Source organism: Centropristis striata, chromosome 11, assembly GCF_030273125.1.
Source record: "Centropristis striata isolate RG_2023a ecotype Rhode Island chromosome 11, C.striata_1.0, whole genome shotgun sequence".
Lineage (NCBI taxonomy): Eukaryota > Metazoa > Chordata > Actinopteri > Perciformes > Serranidae > Centropristis > Centropristis striata.
Genome location: NC_081527.1, coordinates 24,866,915 through 24,887,943, shown reverse-complemented (window position 1 = coordinate 24,887,943; position 21,029 = coordinate 24,866,915). Strand labels below are relative to the sequence as shown.

Below are 21,029 nucleotides of genomic sequence, written 5' to 3'. Positions count from 1 at the left end.
CTGCACTTTTAGTTGTACTGAGGGCCACTTCAAGTGAGGGTGCGGGCCGTATGCTGCCCCCGGGCCTCCAGTTGCCCATCCCTGCTATAAAGTCTTATCTTTCCTTTATTTGATTCTGCTGTTGGCTTCCTCTGACCCACACTCCACTGGGACAAACTGAGCTTACTGTGCAGATAAAATATGCATATAATGATATAGCATCACATAACTGCATACCATATTTTGACTGATATCAGAATTTTAAAAAATCTTGGAATATGGCAATAATGTCTCCAGCCATGGCTGTCGCCAGCCCGGAGGATTTTAAACAAATACATTTTTAATATGAAGCTTCAAATATATGAATCTCATGTCCCTGCTTGGTAAATTTCATATCCACAAATCTAAATGTGCCTTGGCAATTTTAGATTTGTGTAGAGAATTAACTGTTTCATCACACACAGTCTGTGATGTCCAAGTAAGTTGTGAAGACCTTTCCCCTGGCATTGTATTTAATGCAAAAACATATTGTCAGTAAGAGAGGGAGGCACATCTGGTGCCCTGTTTACACTAAACATTTATAACTTAGACACAGCCAGCAAAGCTGAGCCAAACTGTGGATTACTCAGTTAACTAGGGCAAGGCTCATAATATAATGTACAAAATGAATATAATTCATCCCAAAATTATATCACACTACAGAGAGAGAGAACACAATGTCCAGCAGGTGGCAGTAATGAGGCCTGATGCAGCACTAAGGATCCAAGCTGGCGTTAATCCTCGAAGAAGATGGGTCAGAAACAGGATGTTGCGTCTAATCTGAACCTGCAGACGGCTGAACATGAATAACATTAAACCTGTTTATCTTCTGGCACAACCTAAGTAACCGACTGTCTGTCTTTTCGACAGATCTGCTGAGATCTCGGACAGCTGGACTTTAAACTTGGTAAGAGTGCCCGAGAACACAACAATAGTGTCTTGTGATGTCCAGTGGTGAGCAGAGCTAAGCTAACATAACGCTCTAACCGGGTTAGATTGGCTAAATGAAGCTAGCAGCAGCTACCGCCACTAACAAAACACCTCCAGTCAAACGGTTTCCTTCACTGGGATCCTAACACCTCCTGTGTGTTTGTCGTCAGCGCTTCAGATTCTGGCTCTGTCTATTTCTTGGTATTTTCCAGGTTGCAGCAATGTTAGCTTTCCTCTAAATGTTTAACCAGGGCCTGTTCCACATTACAGCTTCATTAAGTAAGACTTTTTGTTTGTTTTTTGTTCGATTTGTGTGACTCGGGGCGGGTTCACAATAGGGCTGGGCGATATATTGATACAAAAGATATATTGATACATTTTTAAATGTGATATGGAATTAGACATATCGCATATATCGATATAGTTCATTGTTTTATTTCTTTACATATGAATGCTGCCCTTACTAGGGTTTGTCATATTTAGTTCTTTTGTAATTTTCGTTATTCTTTTTTCATATAAATATATTTATTTCAGAAAAAGATAGGCCTATTTTATTTCATGGCCTATTTTTATGTAATTGTATTGTAAATGTATTTTTTATTTAAATGTGCACTTTATGGTGCGTTAGTTTTTTTTTTAAAAGGTACTCCTGTTGTTATACAGTATTCATGTTCATTTACATAAACAGTTTCACTCTCAGTCTCTCACAGTCTCTCACTTTGAGATAGAACTATCAGGATATATATTGTATATCGATATTCAGCCTAAATATATCGGGGTATGACTTTTGGTCCATATCGCCCAGCCCTAGTTCACAAAGGCTGCACCTAGCAACGATATGTCAGCTCTTGTGGAACCAGTCTGGCTGTTCACACCAGATAAATATTGTTTATATTACACACACATTTATGAATACAGGCAAGTGACCATGTCTAGGCAAGGAGATGCTGGATGCAGGATGTGACCTACACGGATATCTGATGCTGGTTTGTGGTCCGTTTGAGCCACTCTACATTTCTGTACAGATTTGCACTAATTTTTAATTTTTCACTGAGTTAGGTATTAAGTATTGATGATGGGAGTCAAACCACTATGTGCAGTCTTCTCCAGCACTTTCCAAACATTCTCAATGAGGTTAAGGTCTAGACTCTGTGGTTGCCAATCCTTCCATCCATCCATTCATCCATTTTCCTCCGCTTATCGCCGGGTCGCGGGGGCATCAGTTTAGGCAGAGCATTCCAGACGTCCCTCTCCCCAGCCACCGGGGACCCCGAGGTGTTCCCAGGCCAGGCGAGAGATATGATCCCTCTACCTTACCGCGGTGGAGGGGTTTGTGTTCTCCAGGGGCCAGACTAAAGCCCGGTTTACACAGGCAGGTAAAACGACAAAATATTTTATCGGAAGTGCCTTTTGTTTAGGTGGTGACAACGTTTTTGGGGAAACCACCCTCCAGAGTGTAAAACTGTAATCCGCTCCGCCGTAGCGTGTCGTCTACACTGCCAAGACACAAAACTCTGATCTGATCTGCTCACGTCACGTACATGTGTACGTCACATACATGCTCCAGTACAGGGAAATAAAGAAACATGTGGGATTATTTCCAATGCGTCGGACCTTCAAGCTGCGCTGGCAGCTCTAATAAACTTACAGGAGTCTTTCCACCAAATGTACAGGATATGTACAGATAGTATTAGTGAACAGAGAAGGATCTGTAATTACCTCTATCACATTTTGGATGCACCAATTGGTCGGAGGCGAGCCAGACGGCTTTGGACGAGATCTGGGAGATCTAGTGATGGTGGAGAACTTTGTGGAAGGAGTAGCTGATGAAAATGCGTGGTGTGAAAACTTCCACATGCCCAAAGATGCTCTTATCGCTTTAAGTGATGCCGTCTGGCATGATACCCAATCCAATTCACACACTTTAGCGTCACCGTATGCAGCAGATTTCCTCCTGAAAAAGCTCTTCTAAATGCGAAATAAAAAGTGAAGACGTGACGCCACTTTTGCGTCTTCTGTTCAGACCGTCATCATGTAAACATAGCCTAAGAGCGATTCAAATAGCCAGTTTACCTCGACCGGGACAGGTAAACCAGGGCCCCCTCCTGGAGCCAGACCCGGGGAGCACGCAGGCGAGCGTCTGGCTCATTTGGGTGACAGATATAATCCAAAGCTCCTGTAAGTGTAACTAGTCAGCAGCTCTCTTTGTTCTTTCAGGTTCCACTCACTGAAGCTCTCCCTTCATCCACTCATCATGGTGGACTACTACCAGGTTTTAGGAGTACGGAGAGATTCATCTGCAGATGACATAAAGAAAGCGTGAGTTAATAAAGTTTCTTCACTGCATCTCAGCTGTGATGTTCTAAACCCCTTAAGCAGATATCTGCACAACAATGCTACCTTGTCTTGTCATCTTGGAATCTGTTGTCATATTTTATGATGTCATATAGGGCTGCACAATTAATTGAATTTTAATCGTGATCACGATTTCGGCCGCCATGATTAAATTAACCTGATCGTCTGCGATATTTCCATTTTAAAATGCGGCTCTCCTGCATGGGGGCGGGGCCGTTTTTCTCTCATAAAAAAGCCTGGTTGCTGATTGGATAGAACGCTAAGCAGGATATGTGACTATTTTTCAAAAAAGCAACTGGCGACAAATCCAGCGACTTTTTCTGGTGTTATTGGAGACTCCTTCTTACTGGGGATTTCCACCGGGCGCGGAACGGCTGTGCCGCGGTTTTGCTCCGTCCTCTGGCCGGTGTCATTTCCCACCGGGTGCGGAACGGCAGCGTAGCGAGCCAGCCGTATACACGGAAATCCCCAATAAGAATGAGTCCAGGTGGCACAGTCCTCCTGCAGCAGTCTCTCCCAGCTGCAGAGCCGGAGGGGATGTTGACCCCTTAGCGTCCAGTCTGCAAATTGCTAACAGGCTAACAGTTAGCTCTGTAGCAGTACAGTGTGTATGTGCTGCTGCTGCAGGAGGTGTTCACTTGGTGATCTCAACAAGCACCGGACACTCTAAACTGTTCCTATTGTTTGTTTCAAACTAGTGCAATAAAAATACAGATGTTTTCCTTAACATGATTAGTAATCGTGATTATCATTTTGGCCATAATCGTGCAGCCCTAATGTCATAATTCTATAACAGTTACAACACTGTTAGAGCAAGTTTTTGATATTGTGGTTATATAACAAAATGATAACAAACAAACTATTGTCTCTTTTAATAAAGTAAAATCGATGTGCCTAAAAGGCATGTAATGACAGGGAAAATAATTTATTTTAAGAGCTACATGTTCAGTGTAAACAGCATTATGTTAAGAATCATGATAGACTCTTAACAGGTTCCATCAATAAGGTGTTAAATATAAAAAAAAACAATAATATATAACTAATGTTAAGATTAGTTTGATTGAGAGTTAGAAAAGGTCCCGTTACTTGGTGCAGTTTGATTCTTTTTTATTATTAACATACTGTTGAATTGCAGTTTTCAATGAAAGAAAAGTAACAAATGTTTGTGTATGCTGTCACTTATAGTTCTTAGAAAAAAATTAATTGGATTTGACAGGTCAGACTTTTAAATTCAGTCATCGGAACTGGCCAAGAAATTTACACTCGGTGCATCTCAAACAAATCAATTGAAGATGAAATGATTGTAATCGGGAATAAAAAACAAAATGACCCTTTTTGTCCATTACAATGTACAATATGTAATCGAACACTGGTGTATCTTCTTATCAGTAGTTAGCAGGATCTTCCTTCTGTCCTTGTGTAGATACCGAAAGCTGGCCTTGAGGTGGCACCCTGATAAAAACCCAGAGAACAAGGAGGACGCTGAGAAGAAGTTCAAGGAGCTGTCCGAGGCTTATGAAGTCCTGTCAGATGGTTTGTGTCACAGCAGCAGCACACACCAATGAAGCACTACACAGAACTTAACAGAGTTAATACCCCCAGCACACTCTGTTGTCATTCTACTTTTTATTTCATTTTCCTCCCTCAGCCAACAAGAGGAGCATATATGATCGCTATGGCAAAGAGGGGCTGACAGGGAACAACGGAGGAAGAGGTAAGTCCTCCTTTAGAAAAGCCTTAAAGCATTAATATAAAATCTGCTTTAGTGGGAACTTAGGCAACTACAAGTAGGGCTGGGCGATATGGACCAAAAGTCATGTCCCGATATATTTAGGCTGAATATCGATATAAGATATATATCCAGATATTTTTATCGTAAAGTGAGAGCAAATGTGCAGTTAAAGTCAAATACGACACGTCACAAGTACTTTTATTGAAACTGTTTATTAAAGTGAACATAAATACTGTATAACAGCAGGAGAACCTTTTTTAAAAAAATCAAAGCTCCATAAAGTGCACATTTAAACAAAAAAATATCTTAAATAAAAATATTACTATTACTAATTTACTATGAAATTAAATAGGCCAATCTTTTCCCTGAATAAATACATTTATATGAGATAAGAATAACCAACATTAGAAAAATAAATAAATATGACAAACCCTAGTAAGGGCAGCATTTATATATAAAGAGAGAAAAAAAATTGAACTATATCGATATATGCCATATGGTCTAATTCCATATCACATTTAAAAATATATCGATATATCTTTTATATCCCCAGCCCTAACTACAAGAAACTTTCAGTTTGTGTTGATTTTTGTGCCTGTGGACAAAATCGCTTATCCTTCCTGCGCTTCATATAGCTGTAGAGACAGCAGGTCAACGGTAGACGCCACATGGACATGTTTTACTATCTGTTAAAAAAATAATGAATTAGTCATTTTAGAATAGAATAGAATGCCTTAATGTCACTATACACATGTACAATGAGATTTGAGAGCTGACTCCAAAAAGCAGTGTGACAATAAGTAAAATATACAATATAAACATAAACATACATAGGCAAGTAAATGTAAAGAAAACTATATATGATATAATGTAAACATAGGCAAGAAAATGAGGTAAGGTGCACAGTCTTCAATTCAATTTGCCAGAAGCAGATATGATGCTATGCAGTGTTCATAAATATATTGCACGTTGAAGGACAAATAATTGCACATTGCCAAGTATTGTATATTTAAAAAAGAAAGAAATATTGCACAGTGATAAAGTCCATATGAAAATCAGTGCATATACTTTTTAAGGTGTAAAAGTGTTGAGAACATAATGCTATGGCTTTCTGAAGTCCATTTTCATTTCTCAGTTATGTCCCATAAGTTCTTGCAGCAACTTTTTGGGCTGATAGCATTTGTTCAACACATTTGGTGCCGGAGTAGACAGAAAGCCCACAGGAACGTGACTGGTTTTAGCTCAGAATATCACAACTGTGTATTCTAACAGCGCTCCGGTGCTCAAAGCCAATATTTAAAAATGCACCAAGCCGACCATGTGTTAGCTGAAGACAGCTGAACAACAAGGTTTTGCTTGTGAGATCCAGACAAGACTATACAATAGCTAATTAATATACATTAATATTTATATACATTATTAAATGGTAAATGCTCTGATAAACCCAATGGCCCCTTGGACCCCCTACTTCATCGGCCCTTCTTAGCCAACAGCCTCCGCGGAGAAGACCTCACCTGACTCAAAAACAGTTTTTTTGCCCCTCTATTATTGTTTATGGTTATTTTCACAGTAAGAATTTGCCAATGTATATGTAAACTGACACAGAAAGGTAACACTTAAAATATATAATTGCAACGTCAAAAAGGTGCAGGGTTAAAGACATGAGCTGTGTGTTTCCAGCCCCAGTGGGCTGCTGGGTACTTCAACAGAACCAGAGTTTAATGTTGAATTATAATGGAGATGGCTGCGATGGTGAAAATATATGCTTGCATAGCAGTAGACCTGCAGCAGTTATTCGATTAATCGAACAATAATCGATTATTAAATTAATCGTCAACTATTTTGATAATGGAATAATTGGTTTGAGCAGTTTTTTAAAGACAATAAGTCCAAATTCTCTGATTTCAGCTTCTTCAATGTGAATATTTCTGGTTTCTGTGTTCCTTTATGACAATAAACTGAATATCTCTTTGGTTTGTGGACAAAACAAGAGATTTGAGGACGTCATCTTGTGGTTTGGGAAACACTCATTGATATTTTTCAACATTTTATTGACCAAACAACTAATCCACTAATCGTTTAAATAATGGACAGATTAATGGATAATGAAAATAATCGTTAGTTGCAGCCCTGCGTAGCAATATTGATTGCAGTTTGTCATTATTTGGTTTCGGTACGTGTTTATACTGTTTTGTTTTTCAGTTTTCATTCACATCATGTTTCAGGGGGCCACTTCCACAACGGAGATAACTTCCATGAAACATTCACATTCCGCAACCCAGACGACGTCTTTCGGGAATTCTTCGGAGGCAGAGACCCTTTTGCAGACTTATTTGGTAAGGTGTAATATTTCAGTAAATACACGTTTGTAATGTTTCAGCCTGAATCCTAACTTCCTTGTGTCCTGCACCTGGTTTGAGTCACTAAGTCGTGTCCTCCTTCTGGTTTCTCTCCTGTTCTTCAGGTGCAGATCCATTTAGTGATGATCCATTTTTCTGCGGTGGCCGGCGGCACCAAAGTCGGACAAACCGCAACCGGACAGGAAGCTCGTTTTTCGGGGGCTTTGTTGGCTTTCCTCCCTTTAACGCTGGCTTCTCACCTTTTGACCCAGGTCAGACATGCAGAACTGTATCAATGAAAAACAAGCATCACACAGTGATTGGGAGTAACGGTCACCTATTTAATTGAGGCTCTCTCTCTCTCTTACTGTCTGTCTCACTGTCTGTCTCTCCTGTTTATCTCAGGCTTTGGTTCTTTTGGCTCTATGAGCCCCATGGGTCACATGGGTCACATGGGTCACATGAGTCACATGGGTAACATGGGTAACATGGGTAACATGGGTCACATGGGTCACATGACCACCATGGGCAGTCTTGGAGGTGGAGGCTTCACTTCTTTTTCCACCTCCTCCTTCGGGGGAGGAGGTGGAGGAGGCACGGGCAACTTCCGCTCCGTGTCCACCTCCACCAAGATCATCAACGGCAGGAAGATAACCACTAAAAGGTAGATACTGCTCTCCTCTACATAGAACTGGTATTCACCTTCAGTAAAGTTATGAGGAAGTAACGTATGAGCTGAAATATGTGCCACCAGAAACTGAATTTGAATTATTTATATTTGAATTTGAATTGCTTTACTTGAATAACCTTGTTGCCACTCGCCACGAAACGGAGGAAGAAGTAAGACCATGACCATGGATTGGCCGAAGAGGCGCTATGGCAACCAGGTGGCAACAAATGTGACAAAAGAAAAGAGAGGTGCTGATTGGCCGAAGAGGCGCTCTGTGTATCTGTGCTCGATTGCTCTGCCTCAACTACCCAGATGTTCGTTGCAGAAATTTGAAATTTAATTTTGCAACTGAATTTGAATTGTGAGAACCGAATGTTCAGTTACAAACTTATAAATTCGATTTAAAATTGCAATTCAGATTCAGTTTTTCAATGGAGTGATTCAAATTGAACAATACAAATTCAAATTCAGTTTTTTAATGCAAATAGTCAGACTTGTACAGAATATCAAACTACAAACATTCTGAAGCACAAGCAAATAAATTTTAACCAAAAAATCTGATCAGCTTTTGTACCTGGTCCACTTTTATCTAGGGATAAACTGTTGATTGACTTTACAAAGATGCTGCCATCTGATTTTTACACTGATTGATGTATTGTGCTTTTTTTAGAGTGTGTACTACTACTACTAAGTTATAGCTAAGCAGAATGAAGTATTTGGTCCAGCAAACCTACAATGAAATGTCCACATGTGAGGATGCAGGGTCACAGGAGGTTAAGCGCTTTTTTTGCCAATGTCCCTAGCTAGCATGACATCTCTCCTCTTCCTTTGTGGTTCTCTCTTTGTCAAGAACTGTGGAGAACGGTCAGGAGCGGGTGGAGGTGGAGGAGGACGGCCAGCTGCAGTCACTAACCATCAATGGGAAGGAGCAGCTGCTGCGACTGGAACACAAGTGAAGACAGAAGAATCGTCTGCTGGAGAAGTGTTACCTCAGCACAAACATACCAACAAACTTGAGCTCGACACAGGAGGACAAAAGGCAACAAAACAATGTAATAATAGTCTTCTGCTGTTGTTTGCATGTACATACTTAGGTTGTGTTTATTTCCCCTCATGTCCTCTCCCTGCTGACTCTTCTTCGTTAACCAATGATTCCCGTCAGAGGATTTGGATTGAGACTTTACTATGCATTTTGTTCTCGTATTTCTGGATTGAAGCTGTCGTTATATTTTGGCTCAGGATGGTGTTATTGTTTCAGTGTTTGGGACCACTGTGTTGTTTTGATGTAAATGACCAAACAGACAACCAAGCCCTCACCAGTACTTACTTTCTGTATGCACTCCACCGTGTGTCTCACACACCGTGTTCAGAAAACGAAGCATGACTTTGCTTTTTCATCTGAATAATAAAAAAAGTAAAAGTGTTTAATTTTATTTTTAAAAAGTGGGAAGAAATAACTGAAGCATCTTCCCTTTCATTGTTTACTGCTTGTCTAACCTTTTTCTTAGTAATAATTATTTTTTATTAAAAGAAAATTCACAATGATGGTAGGATGAGTTATGCAATTTTATATGTTCTATTATCAATGTGTTTGTTAATTTAAATATGCATGTACACCTGTTGATGTTAAGTCTTAATGTTGAAGCTGCATTATGATGCACAAATAATGGAAGGCATTCTATAAATGATATATGAATATAGAAGGAATTTTGTGTACTTTGTAAACCAATAAATCTGAGTTTTATCCTGTTTTCAGCACTAAAGTCTGTTGCTCTCTGGGCTTTTACTTTGCATTGACCTTCAAGTATAATGAGTCACCTGCACTGTAAAAAAAAAAAAAAAGCAAAAAAAACTTGTTTTTACGGTAAAGAAAATGGCAGTTGTGGTTGCCAAAACTTTACCGGAAGAACTTTTTCTAATGTTACAGTAAAATTATATTAGCACTGTTGATTTCACATTTAAGACGGGCATTTTTTATTCCATATTTTACAGTAAAAAAAAGTTTTTCCTTCAAAAGAAACGCTGCTCTGCAAGAAAATACTTTATAAATGCTGCATAAATTAAAGATTTTACCATTAAATATTACAGTATATTTCTGTTAGAGATATGGTGTTTAGTACATTTAACAGTGAGAAAAATAAAAAATTAAAGTGATGGCTTGTATATATATTACAGTAATTTTTTGTTACAAACATGGTGCCAGTGGATTAATGTATTTTCAAAAAGAAAATGTAAAAAACCCTGTTTTTACTGATATATACATTTATGGTGTTTCATTGTAACAAACTGAATTAACCCATTTATCATTTTACTGTCTTTTATTGTCATGGTTTAGCAGTTTTTCACCGTAAAATCTACAGACATGTTTTACAGTGTGGGTGCTATTCGTGTCAGCAAACGTTTTTGAATCATTTTCATTCTGCCTGTGTATACCACTTAAAACAGTGGTCATGTTGGTATCTTTTTTTATCAGCACAACCTCACCTTTATGACCTGATCATTGTTTTTTCACTTTGACTTACTGGATCAACAATTTGAACACAAAAAACACACAAAAAAACATCAGATTTTTCAAAATTGTTTTCTTTTACTTACAAACCACAAACTTGCTTAATGAAGAATTTTAAATCTTGTAAATGTGGACACAGGTTGCACATAAGAGGTAAAATAAGGTTAACATCTGGTTTTGTATTTTTATGCTATAAATGTATTTGACCTTATCGCCGGTTTAACTTGGCCTATCATCATCAAACAAAAACTGACATGGAGTTTTAAGCCAGTACTTTAGAGGGAAGTTGAGACACTGCTTGGTTTTTACGTTGTGATGTCATGAAGAAGTCATGTGATTTGATTATGTTGCTGTGATTGGTGACTCCAGAGGGTTAAGTGACTTTGAACTGGTTTGAGTATTTCACAAACTGCTGTTCTACTGTGTAAGGACCTATGCCATTTTTCCTCAAAGGCATTCAGACGATTCTTCTTTTATTCCCTTTTAATGTGTGATATTAAACTTCCATCCCTTTTCTCACTCAACATGTGAGAAGTTCACATGCTGCTTGTTCACTTCCTGACCTAAGGAAGACCTCAGGACGGTTCACTGTGCTTGGGGCCACGTCCGGCCTGAACAAAGCAACTGCAGACTGCTTTAAGATGCAAATTGCATAGGAACTTGATAATCACTTCTATTCTATTATTTAGATGAATCATCACTCTTCACTCCATCTCCTCTTGGACAAGGAACAATTGTCAGCTGAAGCTTCACACTGCAAAAAAGGTGTGTCTAAAACAAGATAAAACACTAAATCTGAGGGAAATGATCTTGCGACATGGACAGATAATTTCACTTGACAAGATTTCTTAAATTAAATTTGTTAGATCTATAAATAAGCATGTTGAATGCTTAAAATAAGAAATTAACTCTTAAAACAAGATACATTATCTAACACAAATCTTTAGTTTTTTTTATCTTGGTAAGAAACAAATAATTTGCAGTGTACTCTGCTCGGGCCAGTTCATCGCTGCTGGCAGCTTTAATTTATCTTGTTTTAAGAGTTAATTTCTTATTTTAAGTGTCCCAAATACCAGATAAATATGGAAAATAAGATTAATTGCATGATATTCACAGAACTGTTCACTGTGGATTTAAAAAAATAAATAAAACGCCTTTGGATATAGACTGTACAGTAAAATATTACATTATATTAAAAAATAATTAAAATTAAACTGTCTGTTTCCAGTCACTAATTCCACTTCGGGTTCATTATAGAGGACCTCAGGTATCTTCTCACAAACTTACAGAACTTTTCACTGTGGAATATCAGAATAAAATGCACTTGGATATTTACTGTACAGTAAAAATGAAACATTATATTAAAAATTAATTAAAATTAAACTGTCTGTTTCCAGTCACTAATTCCACTTCGGGTTCATTATAGAGGACCTCAGGTAACTTCTCACAAACTTACAGGACTTTTCACTGTGGAATTTCAGAATAAAATGCACTTGGATATTTACTAAATATCCAAGTGCATTTTATTCTGACATTCCAGTATACTGCCCTACAAACTCTAACTGCAGTAACTACTTAAAGGGTAAAACTGAGGAAAAACTGCTTTCAAGTTTTTTTAAACATTTTTTACTGGCCATCCAAATGGGTTATAGGTAGGTAAGTGATATGACACTTATTTCTACATTGAGGTAATTTTTATGCTAAAAAATCATTACGATTTATTTGACCTTTGACCCCAAAATGTAGTTACTGCACTGTATTTGCATTACTATTATAACCTTTTACAGCTATGTAAAAGGTTATAATAGTAATATAGAAACAGAGTGCAGTAACTACAATGTTGTTGTCTTCTTTCAGTTTTTATATTTTGTTTTCAGTGAATAAACATTTTCAAATTCATTTTGTTATAAGTGTATTTAAAATCTCTATTCAAAGATTTGTGTACTTCAGACTTAATATTATAAAGTAAAGTTATATTTTAGTCCTTATATCATTTTATCTCACTTTTTTACTTTTACTTACACTTAATTACTATTAACTATCTAGATAATAATTTCCCTATCAAACTTATGTCTATTATTCTTGTCTTCACTATTCAACACAATGAAGAAATACAAGGCTACACTGTATCACCAACCTTACATTTATTTGAATATAATTTATATTAAATACATAAAACCTAAATATATCATAATAACATATATTATATTCATATTGTCATAATTCCTGATGAACTGCTATGTAAATACTAAATATTAATATTTTTCGCTTCCACAGTTTATATTTTATCCACCACCAGTCCTCATTATAATGACCAAATATTAATTTATTTTTATATTTTTAACCCTTTAAATGTTTGTTTACATTTTTTTTTTCTCAGTGTGATAAAGGTCAATGAGGATCAACAATTATTTTGATGCAATTTTACTTTTATTTATTTGCAGAATCAGATTAAAAAACAAACAAACAACTCCATCATGTTACATCTGAATACAAAATGTTGATTACATCAAACTGCTATAAAAATACTAATTATTATTTTTCACTTTCAGTGTTACATCTTTTCCCCAGCAGCAGTCCTGATCATAACAACCAAATATATGTTAATTTTCTCAATTTTAACTCTTAAAATACCAGTTTGTTTACATGATGCCAATGTTGATTGTAATGGAAAAAGAAACAAACAATTATTTACTGTTCACCAAACACAGAGGAAGAATTAATTATTACTTCAGTTAAGCAAAAAAAAAAAAAAAAAAGTTAAAACATTTTACTGGAGTGAAAGCCACTATAAAACAAAACCAAACTACCAAAAAAAGGCATCAATTAATAAAAGAGACACATAATTACAAAATAAAGAGGTAAAACGACCATGGTACCTAATCCTCCTAACTACTCCTTTAAATCACTTCAGTTTATTTGAGTCTACAGAACTCAGCAGAGACTCCACCAAAACCACAATAAAGACAAACTCCAGCGTGGAGTGGCTGAGTGAACGTGATCTGGACTCTGTGGAGGAGGGTCATGGTTTCAGAGACGCTGTAGAAGGACAGAATACCTGCTCTGTGATCCAGGTACACTCCCACTCTGGAGGACCAAGGACCTGAGACGTCAGTTTGGACATTGTTGTACCGAAAGTTATAACCATTAATGTGACAATCTAAAGCCCAAGATTTGTTATTAGATCCAAACCTACAGTCCTCTGACCTCCCTACTCTGCTGATGTTCTTGTATGAAACTGCTACAGAAAATCCTCCTCTCCCGCTCCACTCCACCTCCCAGTAACAACGTCCAGTCAGACTCTCTCTACTCAGGACCTGCCGCAAGTCAGTGTATCTGTCTGGATGATCAGAATAAGACTGTTGATGATTCATTCTTGTTACTTTCCTGTTCCCTTTAGATAATAACAGCTCTCTGTGTGCTGTGTTTGGATCCAGAGTGATTTCTCGTGAATACTGTAAGAACTCAGCTCTGGTCTTTGGCTCTGCTGCCGGCAGTAAAACATCCACTTCAGTCAGTGAGACGTCTGTCCATTCATCTCTCAGGACATCCTGCAGTTTGTCTCTGACTCGTGACACGGCCGCTGTCACGTGGTCAAAGCGGTGGTGAGGACGGATCTGGATTCTGGATGTAGACGGCCTGAGTGCTGACAGTGAGGGGTAGCTGTGGAGAAACTGGTTGTGGTCCTCTGTGTTTGAGAGCTTCTTCAGTTCAGCGTCTTTCCTCTTCAGCTCTCTGATCTCCTGCTGCAGCTTCTCCTCCACCTCTTTGACTCCACTCACTTCAGTTTCCTGCTGGGATCTGACCTGCCGCTTCACCTCAGAGCTTCTTTTCTGCATGAGACGGATCAGCTCAGTGAACATCTTCTCACTGTCCTTCACTGCTTTATCAGCAGAGCGATTGATGGCCTCCATCTCTTGTTGAAGCAGCTTCACATTTTTCTCTCTGTCCTGGATTCTCTGCTGGATGTTGAGTCGACTCACCTCCAGCTCTTTCTGCCTCTCGCTCCTTTCTGCTGCAGCTGTGACCGTGTTGTGGCCTTTATGTTGGTCCACAGAGCAGAGATAACAGATAGACTGCCGATCGGTCCGGCAGAACATCTTCATCACCTCATCGTGACGAGAGCAGATGTTCTCCTGCAGCTTCTCGGAGGGCTCCACCAGCTTGTGTTTCTTTAATTGAGGGACATCATAATGAGGCTCGAGGTGTTGCTCACAGTACGACACCAAACAGACGAGACAGGACTTACAAGCTTTCAGTTTTCTCCCGCTGCAGACATCACAGGCCACATCTTCAGGTCCAGGATAGCAGTGGTCAGCAGGAGCAGCTTTGAGGCCAGTCTTCTGTAGCTGCTCCAATAATTCTGCTAACATGGTGTTTTTCATCAGGACAGGCCTCGTTGCAAAGGTCTTCCTGCACTGAGGGCAGCTGTAGACCAATTTCTGATCCTCTCCATCCCAGTGGCTGTTAATACAGTCCTTACAGTAGCTGTGTCCACAGGTTAGAGTCACCGGATCCTTCAGTGGATCCAAACAGATCGAACAGGAGAAAGATTCCTTGTCCAGCTGAACTCCTTTCTGCGCCATTTCACCTCTCAGAGACGAAGCCTGTCTGTGTCTGACTTCCAGAGTAATGAAACTGGTTTTCAGCTCTGATCTGGTCAAAATGCAGGGAGTGGCGCCTGTCAGCACACAGTTGTTACACCCATTCTAACAACTGTAGAGCTGAAGGGGAGGGAACAGGGAGAGGAGGAGGGAGGAGGAGGTGCTGCACTGTAACTTATCTTGTTTCCTCTTTCAGATGAAGCCTCAGTTAACCCTCACAGAGCCACAAAGAACCACGTTTGTGTTTTTATATATATATATATATATATATATATATATATACAGTAATTATTATTATTATTTTATATAATATAAATACTATTATGATTTTAAATAAATACATACAGTGGCAAGAAAAAGTATATGAACCCTTTTAAATTACCTAGTTTCCTTCATTAATTTGTCATAAAATGTGATCCTAATTGCATCTAAGTCAAACACAAAGTGCTTAACCTAATACCACACAAAGTGCAGGGAGTGGCGCCTGTCAGCTCAACTTGTTACACCCATTCTAACAACTGTAGCGCTGAAGGGGAGGGAACAGGGAGAGGAGGAGGAAGGACGGGGAGCTGCAATCTAACTTATAGTTTCCTGGTTCAGATGAAGCCTCAGTTAACCCTCGCAGAGCCACAAAGAACCATGTTTGAGTATTTTTAGTTGGAGACAGCAGGTCAGCAGCAGATGTCCCGTAGAAGTGGTGAACATCATCTGAAAGCTGGAACCTGAAGATTAATCTGAGCTGCAGCTCAGCACTGATGACAAGTTGTTCTGCTCATTAACAAACATTAAGTAATTAATTAAAATGATTAAAGTGTATAAAGGTTGAGAGCATTATGATACGAGTACATGAAGTCATTCTCATGCTCAGTTATGTGCTGATGCCTTTTGTTAAACATTTGGTGTTAAATCTTTGGTTGTTTTTTTGTTTTGTTTTAGATGCAGAATCAATAAAAATGTACTCAATTACAAGTCAAGATTTTACTGCAGAAAAAAAATATTTAGTAGTATTTATATTAAATAAGATTTCTATTTTAACTGCAGAAAATTCAGTTTTTTCTTTTATATGTATTATATTTTAAAAAAATCAACAATATAGACAAAATCTTAAATCTTAAAATCTTAAATAAAATGATCATATGTATGCTGTAATATTTAATTGGGATTCTCATATTTAATCTATTTATTACAGAGTTTAATATATTCCTGTTCTTGATTTCTGATTCTGGAGGTTATTCTTTCCATTTCTAAAAAAAAGGATTTGCACAGACCTATAAATAAACATTTTAAAAAATAAAAGGAAATATGACTTACTTTTCAGGGCTTATATTATAACATTATTATATATTGTTCATACAAATAACTAATATATTACACTTATTTGAATATAATTTATATTAAATACATAAAACCTAAATATATCATAATAACATATATATTATATTCATATTGTAATAATTCCTGATGAACTGCTATGTAAATCACAGTCTGCTTTGGTTTTTAGTTGGATTTTGTAGTTATTGCAATTTTTATATCATTATTTCTCTGAAATAAACCTACATTAAAATCTAAAACTTTGTCGAAAGCTAAAACAGACATCAAGGGGTTCATTTTTAGTTAAAACTCAATTTCGACCAAAAAATGTAGTTACTGCAGTTAGACTTTGTAGGGCAGTGTAGATCTGCTTTATTTGGCCGTTTATGCTCCTTTCAACTATGTTTGAGTCTTAAGTTGACAATAAAAGCCTTTAAATATTACAATAATGGGACTTCTAATGTGAGGAGTACATAGAAAATGAAATGTGTGGCTGTTCTACTGCAGAAAGAAAGAGGAGCGGGCAGATACAGACAGATTGAAGCAGTGGCGGTTCTACACAGGGGCCTCCAGGGGCCCCTGCCCCTGTGAATAAGCCCTTGGCCCCTGCTGTGGCCCCTGTGTCAAATTAATAATAAAAAGATCAATTTATAACGATGAACAATGGAACAATTCTTACCTATTTTTTGTTCAAACAATATCTCATTGTACACAAAAGGAACCCATAATGTGTACATTGTATAATAGTTTAATTGTGCAGTAAAAGCTAAATATAAAGATCATTCTCACTGTACTGCACTTTCAAAATAAAAAAAGTAATTATGCACAAAAATGAGAAATCTCATTGTCGTACAAAAATAACTGTTAATGCTGGTAAGTCTCATTGCTTCAATCAATGTAGTTCTTCCAAATATGAGACTTTTAGCTAAAATAAAGGTTTTGAATGCTTAAATATAATTTTTTGACGATTTTTAATGTGCCCCTCTGATTAAACTCTGGCCCCTCCTTGGCCCCCACAGTAAAATTGGTCTAGGACCGCCACTGGATTGAAGATGCTGACAACAGGAAGACTTTTAATTTGGCTAATTTGCAGGAACTGGAATGGGTTTATCCACCGTTAAAGAGCCTCCTCCGTAATAGACCGCCCACGCAGACACACCTTCCTCCAGCCGGGCTGCCCTGCAGCCTAATGCGGACACAAATCCTGCGGGCTGACGCGCCAAGTAAACCCGTTAAACCATGAAACTCTTACCATGATGCAGTGATCATACACATTATGTTCCCCTTCTAGCTTATGTATGATATCATAGGCTACATGTTACAATAAAGTTAAAGCAATCAAAAGAATATCAGCGTATGAAAAATATTTCAAGCCGCAATATCTGGCCTATTTTATGATCATACAGATACCTCATGATTTAAGATTCAATCACATTCTCCTGAGAGCCAACAATGATTGATTTGTTTTCTATATTATATTATATTATATTTAAATGAACAGAGTCCCGCTACAAGCAAGAGCTCAAGTGGAATAAAAGGCTGTTTATGTGGAGCTGTCCTTGGTCCTGAACGCCTCAATCCAATTACCTCCTCTCTCTCTCTCTCTCTCTCTCTCTCTCTCTCTCTCTCTCTCTCTCTCTCTCTCTCTCTCTCTCTCTCTCTCTCTCTCTCATCCCTTTATTCTCTCTTCCTCTGGGGTCGGTCGCTCTTAGGGAAAGCCGGTTCACATTTCTCATTCCGTACCGTATCAGCACACGCATTTTCCGGGACATTACCTCTCTTTTAGATTTTTTTTCCGCCAGAATGTGGATCCCCAGCGGTCTGTGCGCCGTCAGGAGGCTTGGTGAAACCAGAGGGGAGACAGAGCAGCTGGGATAACTCACTGGGTGCTATGGTGGGACCTCCTGTAATTGCAAAGAGTTCGGCTTTTCCAAAATATCAGCAGTTTCCACCGAGGTGAGCTATAAGAAGATACATTTACTTTAGAGACTATTTAAATGTATTTTAATACTAATATTTGAAGGTTGCTGTTGATTATATTAACTGGAGAAAAGAGGGAGAATTGTAGCATGGTTTGTGTTCCTAGAGGTATACTTTCTCTACACTTATTGTGTCATTTGTAGTTTTAAAACTTGCTGCGGCCTGCAGTGCATAATGAAGCCACGGGCTCCCTAATCTCAGGAATTGGACGCTCTTACTTTGAAATATTGTTTTTGTTTTTATGTACAGGATTACATTTGCCTCTGCATTTAGTCTAGTCATTTAGAAAGTGTAAAAAAAAAAACAGTCAGCTATGTCATTGGCTATACTTTAATTAAGTGATTCTTGTTTTAATAAACACAAGACACAGGTTAAAGTTTCAGTTTATTCATATAAATAGGTGTATAATGTTATAGAAATCAAATGTTATTATTTGGATGAGAGGAATCAGATAAAAGCGTTTTTTACTATCTATATTTAGTAGTGGTGTAGCAGCTTGGTTGCTGATGTAGCCTTGTGTCCTATGAGTGTCCCAGGAGAAGATAGACGGTCTATAATTAACTAAGGCAGACTTGAGCCAGAGTAGACGAAGCCTAATGCCACTACTGGGATTTGTGGAACTCCATTACACAATCAGATAAAGGTTCCACAGTCAGAGCACTTGCAATGGCCAAACAGGAGAAAGGCTCCAAGTAAACCAAAAATAAAATGCAGTTTAGGTTTCATTAAGAGACTGGAGCTCAATTGTGTTCACTAGATAAGAAAACCTGCACTGCAAAAAAAAGTTTAGTTTTAAAAAAACAAGATAAAACACTAAATCTGAGGGAAATGATCTTGCTGCATGGACAGATAATTTCACTTGACAAGATTTCTTAAATTAAGATTAAAATTGACTGATTGATATTTTTCAACATTTTATTGACCAAACAATTTATGGATTAATCCTTTAAATAATCGACAGATTAATCGATAATGAAAATAATCGTTAGTTGCAGCCCTAGTTCAAACTGATAAACTTAAAATAAATATACACTATAAATGCATAATCCTGGATTTTAATGCATACTGTTTTAATGTTTGGCACAGTGTCCCAACTTTTTGGGGAAATAATAATAATAATAATATATTTTAATTTGTACAGCACATTTCATGAAGTAATCTCAAAGTGCTACAGAAACCAACCCTAACCCAGAAACAAAATAAACAAAAGACTATGAGAAAAATCAGACACGTTAAAATCAACAGTACATAAAAAGACGACACAGGTAATAAAGTACACACTGCAAAAGAGGTGTGTCTAAAACCAGATAAAAACACTTAATCTGAGGGAAATGATCTTGCTGCATGGACAGATAATTTCACTTGACAAGATTTCTTAAATTAAGATTATTAAATCTAGGAATAAGCATGTTGAACGCTTAAAATAAGATATTAACTCTTAAAACAAGATAAATTATGGAACACTTCTAAATCTAAAGGGTTTTTTTTATCTTGGCAGTGCACAAATAATGTACCACATATAAACATATTGATCTATGTACCTTGGAAATCCTATGCATGTTGATTTAAACTGAGGTAAACCAAGAAACAAATGAAGCAGTACTGGTCAGTTTGACCCAAACAGAAAGTTAAATAGAGAAAGATGAGGTGTCAACTTTTCACCTGATGAAGAGACATTTGACTTAATTTCATTTAATTTGACACATTTCACTCACTGCAGGAGAAGAAAAATAAATTAACTCTTAAAAAAGATAAATGATGTCACACTTCTAATTCTAAAGTTGTTTTTTATCTTAGTAAGAAACAAATAATTTGCAGTACATTAAAGAAAACAGCGAAAGGAGGAGATTAAGGTGCAGAGACAATAATAAAAACATCTATGGACAACCTAAAAATGCCTGCCTGAACAAAAAAGTTTAAAGCCCTATTTTAAAAGTGTCCACAGAAAAGATAAACAATAGCTACTCAATAAAATTGAGGCAACAGATTGCAGGCAATATTATTAGTTAAATCTAACTACGTTACAAGTTGAGTTAATGAGAACTTAACAGGAAGTTTGATTTAGAATTACATACACATAAAGATTATATTTAATGTGATCAAAATAAGTAGATTCTATCTCAAACATTTTTATATCAAAGTTACTTAAACAACTGCCTCAAAATCAAGGACGCATTCATATTTAATACATTTGGTAACACTTTACAATAACCATCATTTATAAATGGTAAACGGATAGTTTATTAATGTTTAATCATCATTTATAAACCGTAAATAGGCCATTTAGAATGGTAAATGCATAATTTATTAATGTTTAACTAACTAAATCATTTATAAATGACAAAATGATGGTATATTAATGTAAGTTTACAGTTACTTTACCATTAACAAACAATTAAATTATAATTAATAGTTTATCAACAGTTTTAGTTGCACTCATTTTAACATTTTTAACACCATATTAAGTATGTTAATGATTTTGAAATAATTCACATACCTTTAAAGATTGATTGAAAACATTTAAAGATTAAATATGTACAGCACTTTGTAAATGGTTAATAATTGGTCTATAAACCATCTA

The 21,029-nt window shown here is 37.2% G+C and overlaps 2 protein-coding genes across 2 annotated transcripts; one reads left to right on the top strand and one right to left on the bottom strand.

Moving 5' to 3' along the window:
- Positions 1 to 753: 753 nt before the first annotated feature.
- LOC131979872 (dnaJ homolog subfamily B member 6-like) lies at positions 754 to 9,807 on the top strand. The gene is made up of 8 exons (XM_059343938.1): positions 754 to 925; positions 3,166 to 3,267; positions 4,727 to 4,836; positions 4,952 to 5,017; positions 7,261 to 7,371; positions 7,500 to 7,646; positions 7,780 to 8,038; positions 8,895 to 9,807. The coding sequence occupies exons 2-8, from the start codon at positions 3,203 to 3,205 to the stop codon at positions 8,998 to 9,000; spliced, it is 864 nt and encodes a 287-aa protein (XP_059199921.1). The 5' UTR covers positions 754 to 925; positions 3,166 to 3,202; the 3' UTR covers positions 9,001 to 9,807.
- Positions 9,808 to 13,468: 3,661 nt separating this feature from the next.
- On the bottom strand, positions 13,469 to 15,139 carry LOC131980992 (tripartite motif-containing protein 16-like). Its single transcript, XM_059345290.1, has one exon. It carries the CDS (start codon positions 15,137 to 15,139, stop codon positions 13,469 to 13,471), a length of 1,671 nt encoding a protein of 556 aa, XP_059201273.1.
- Between the last annotated feature and the right edge of the window lie 5,890 nt (positions 15,140 to 21,029).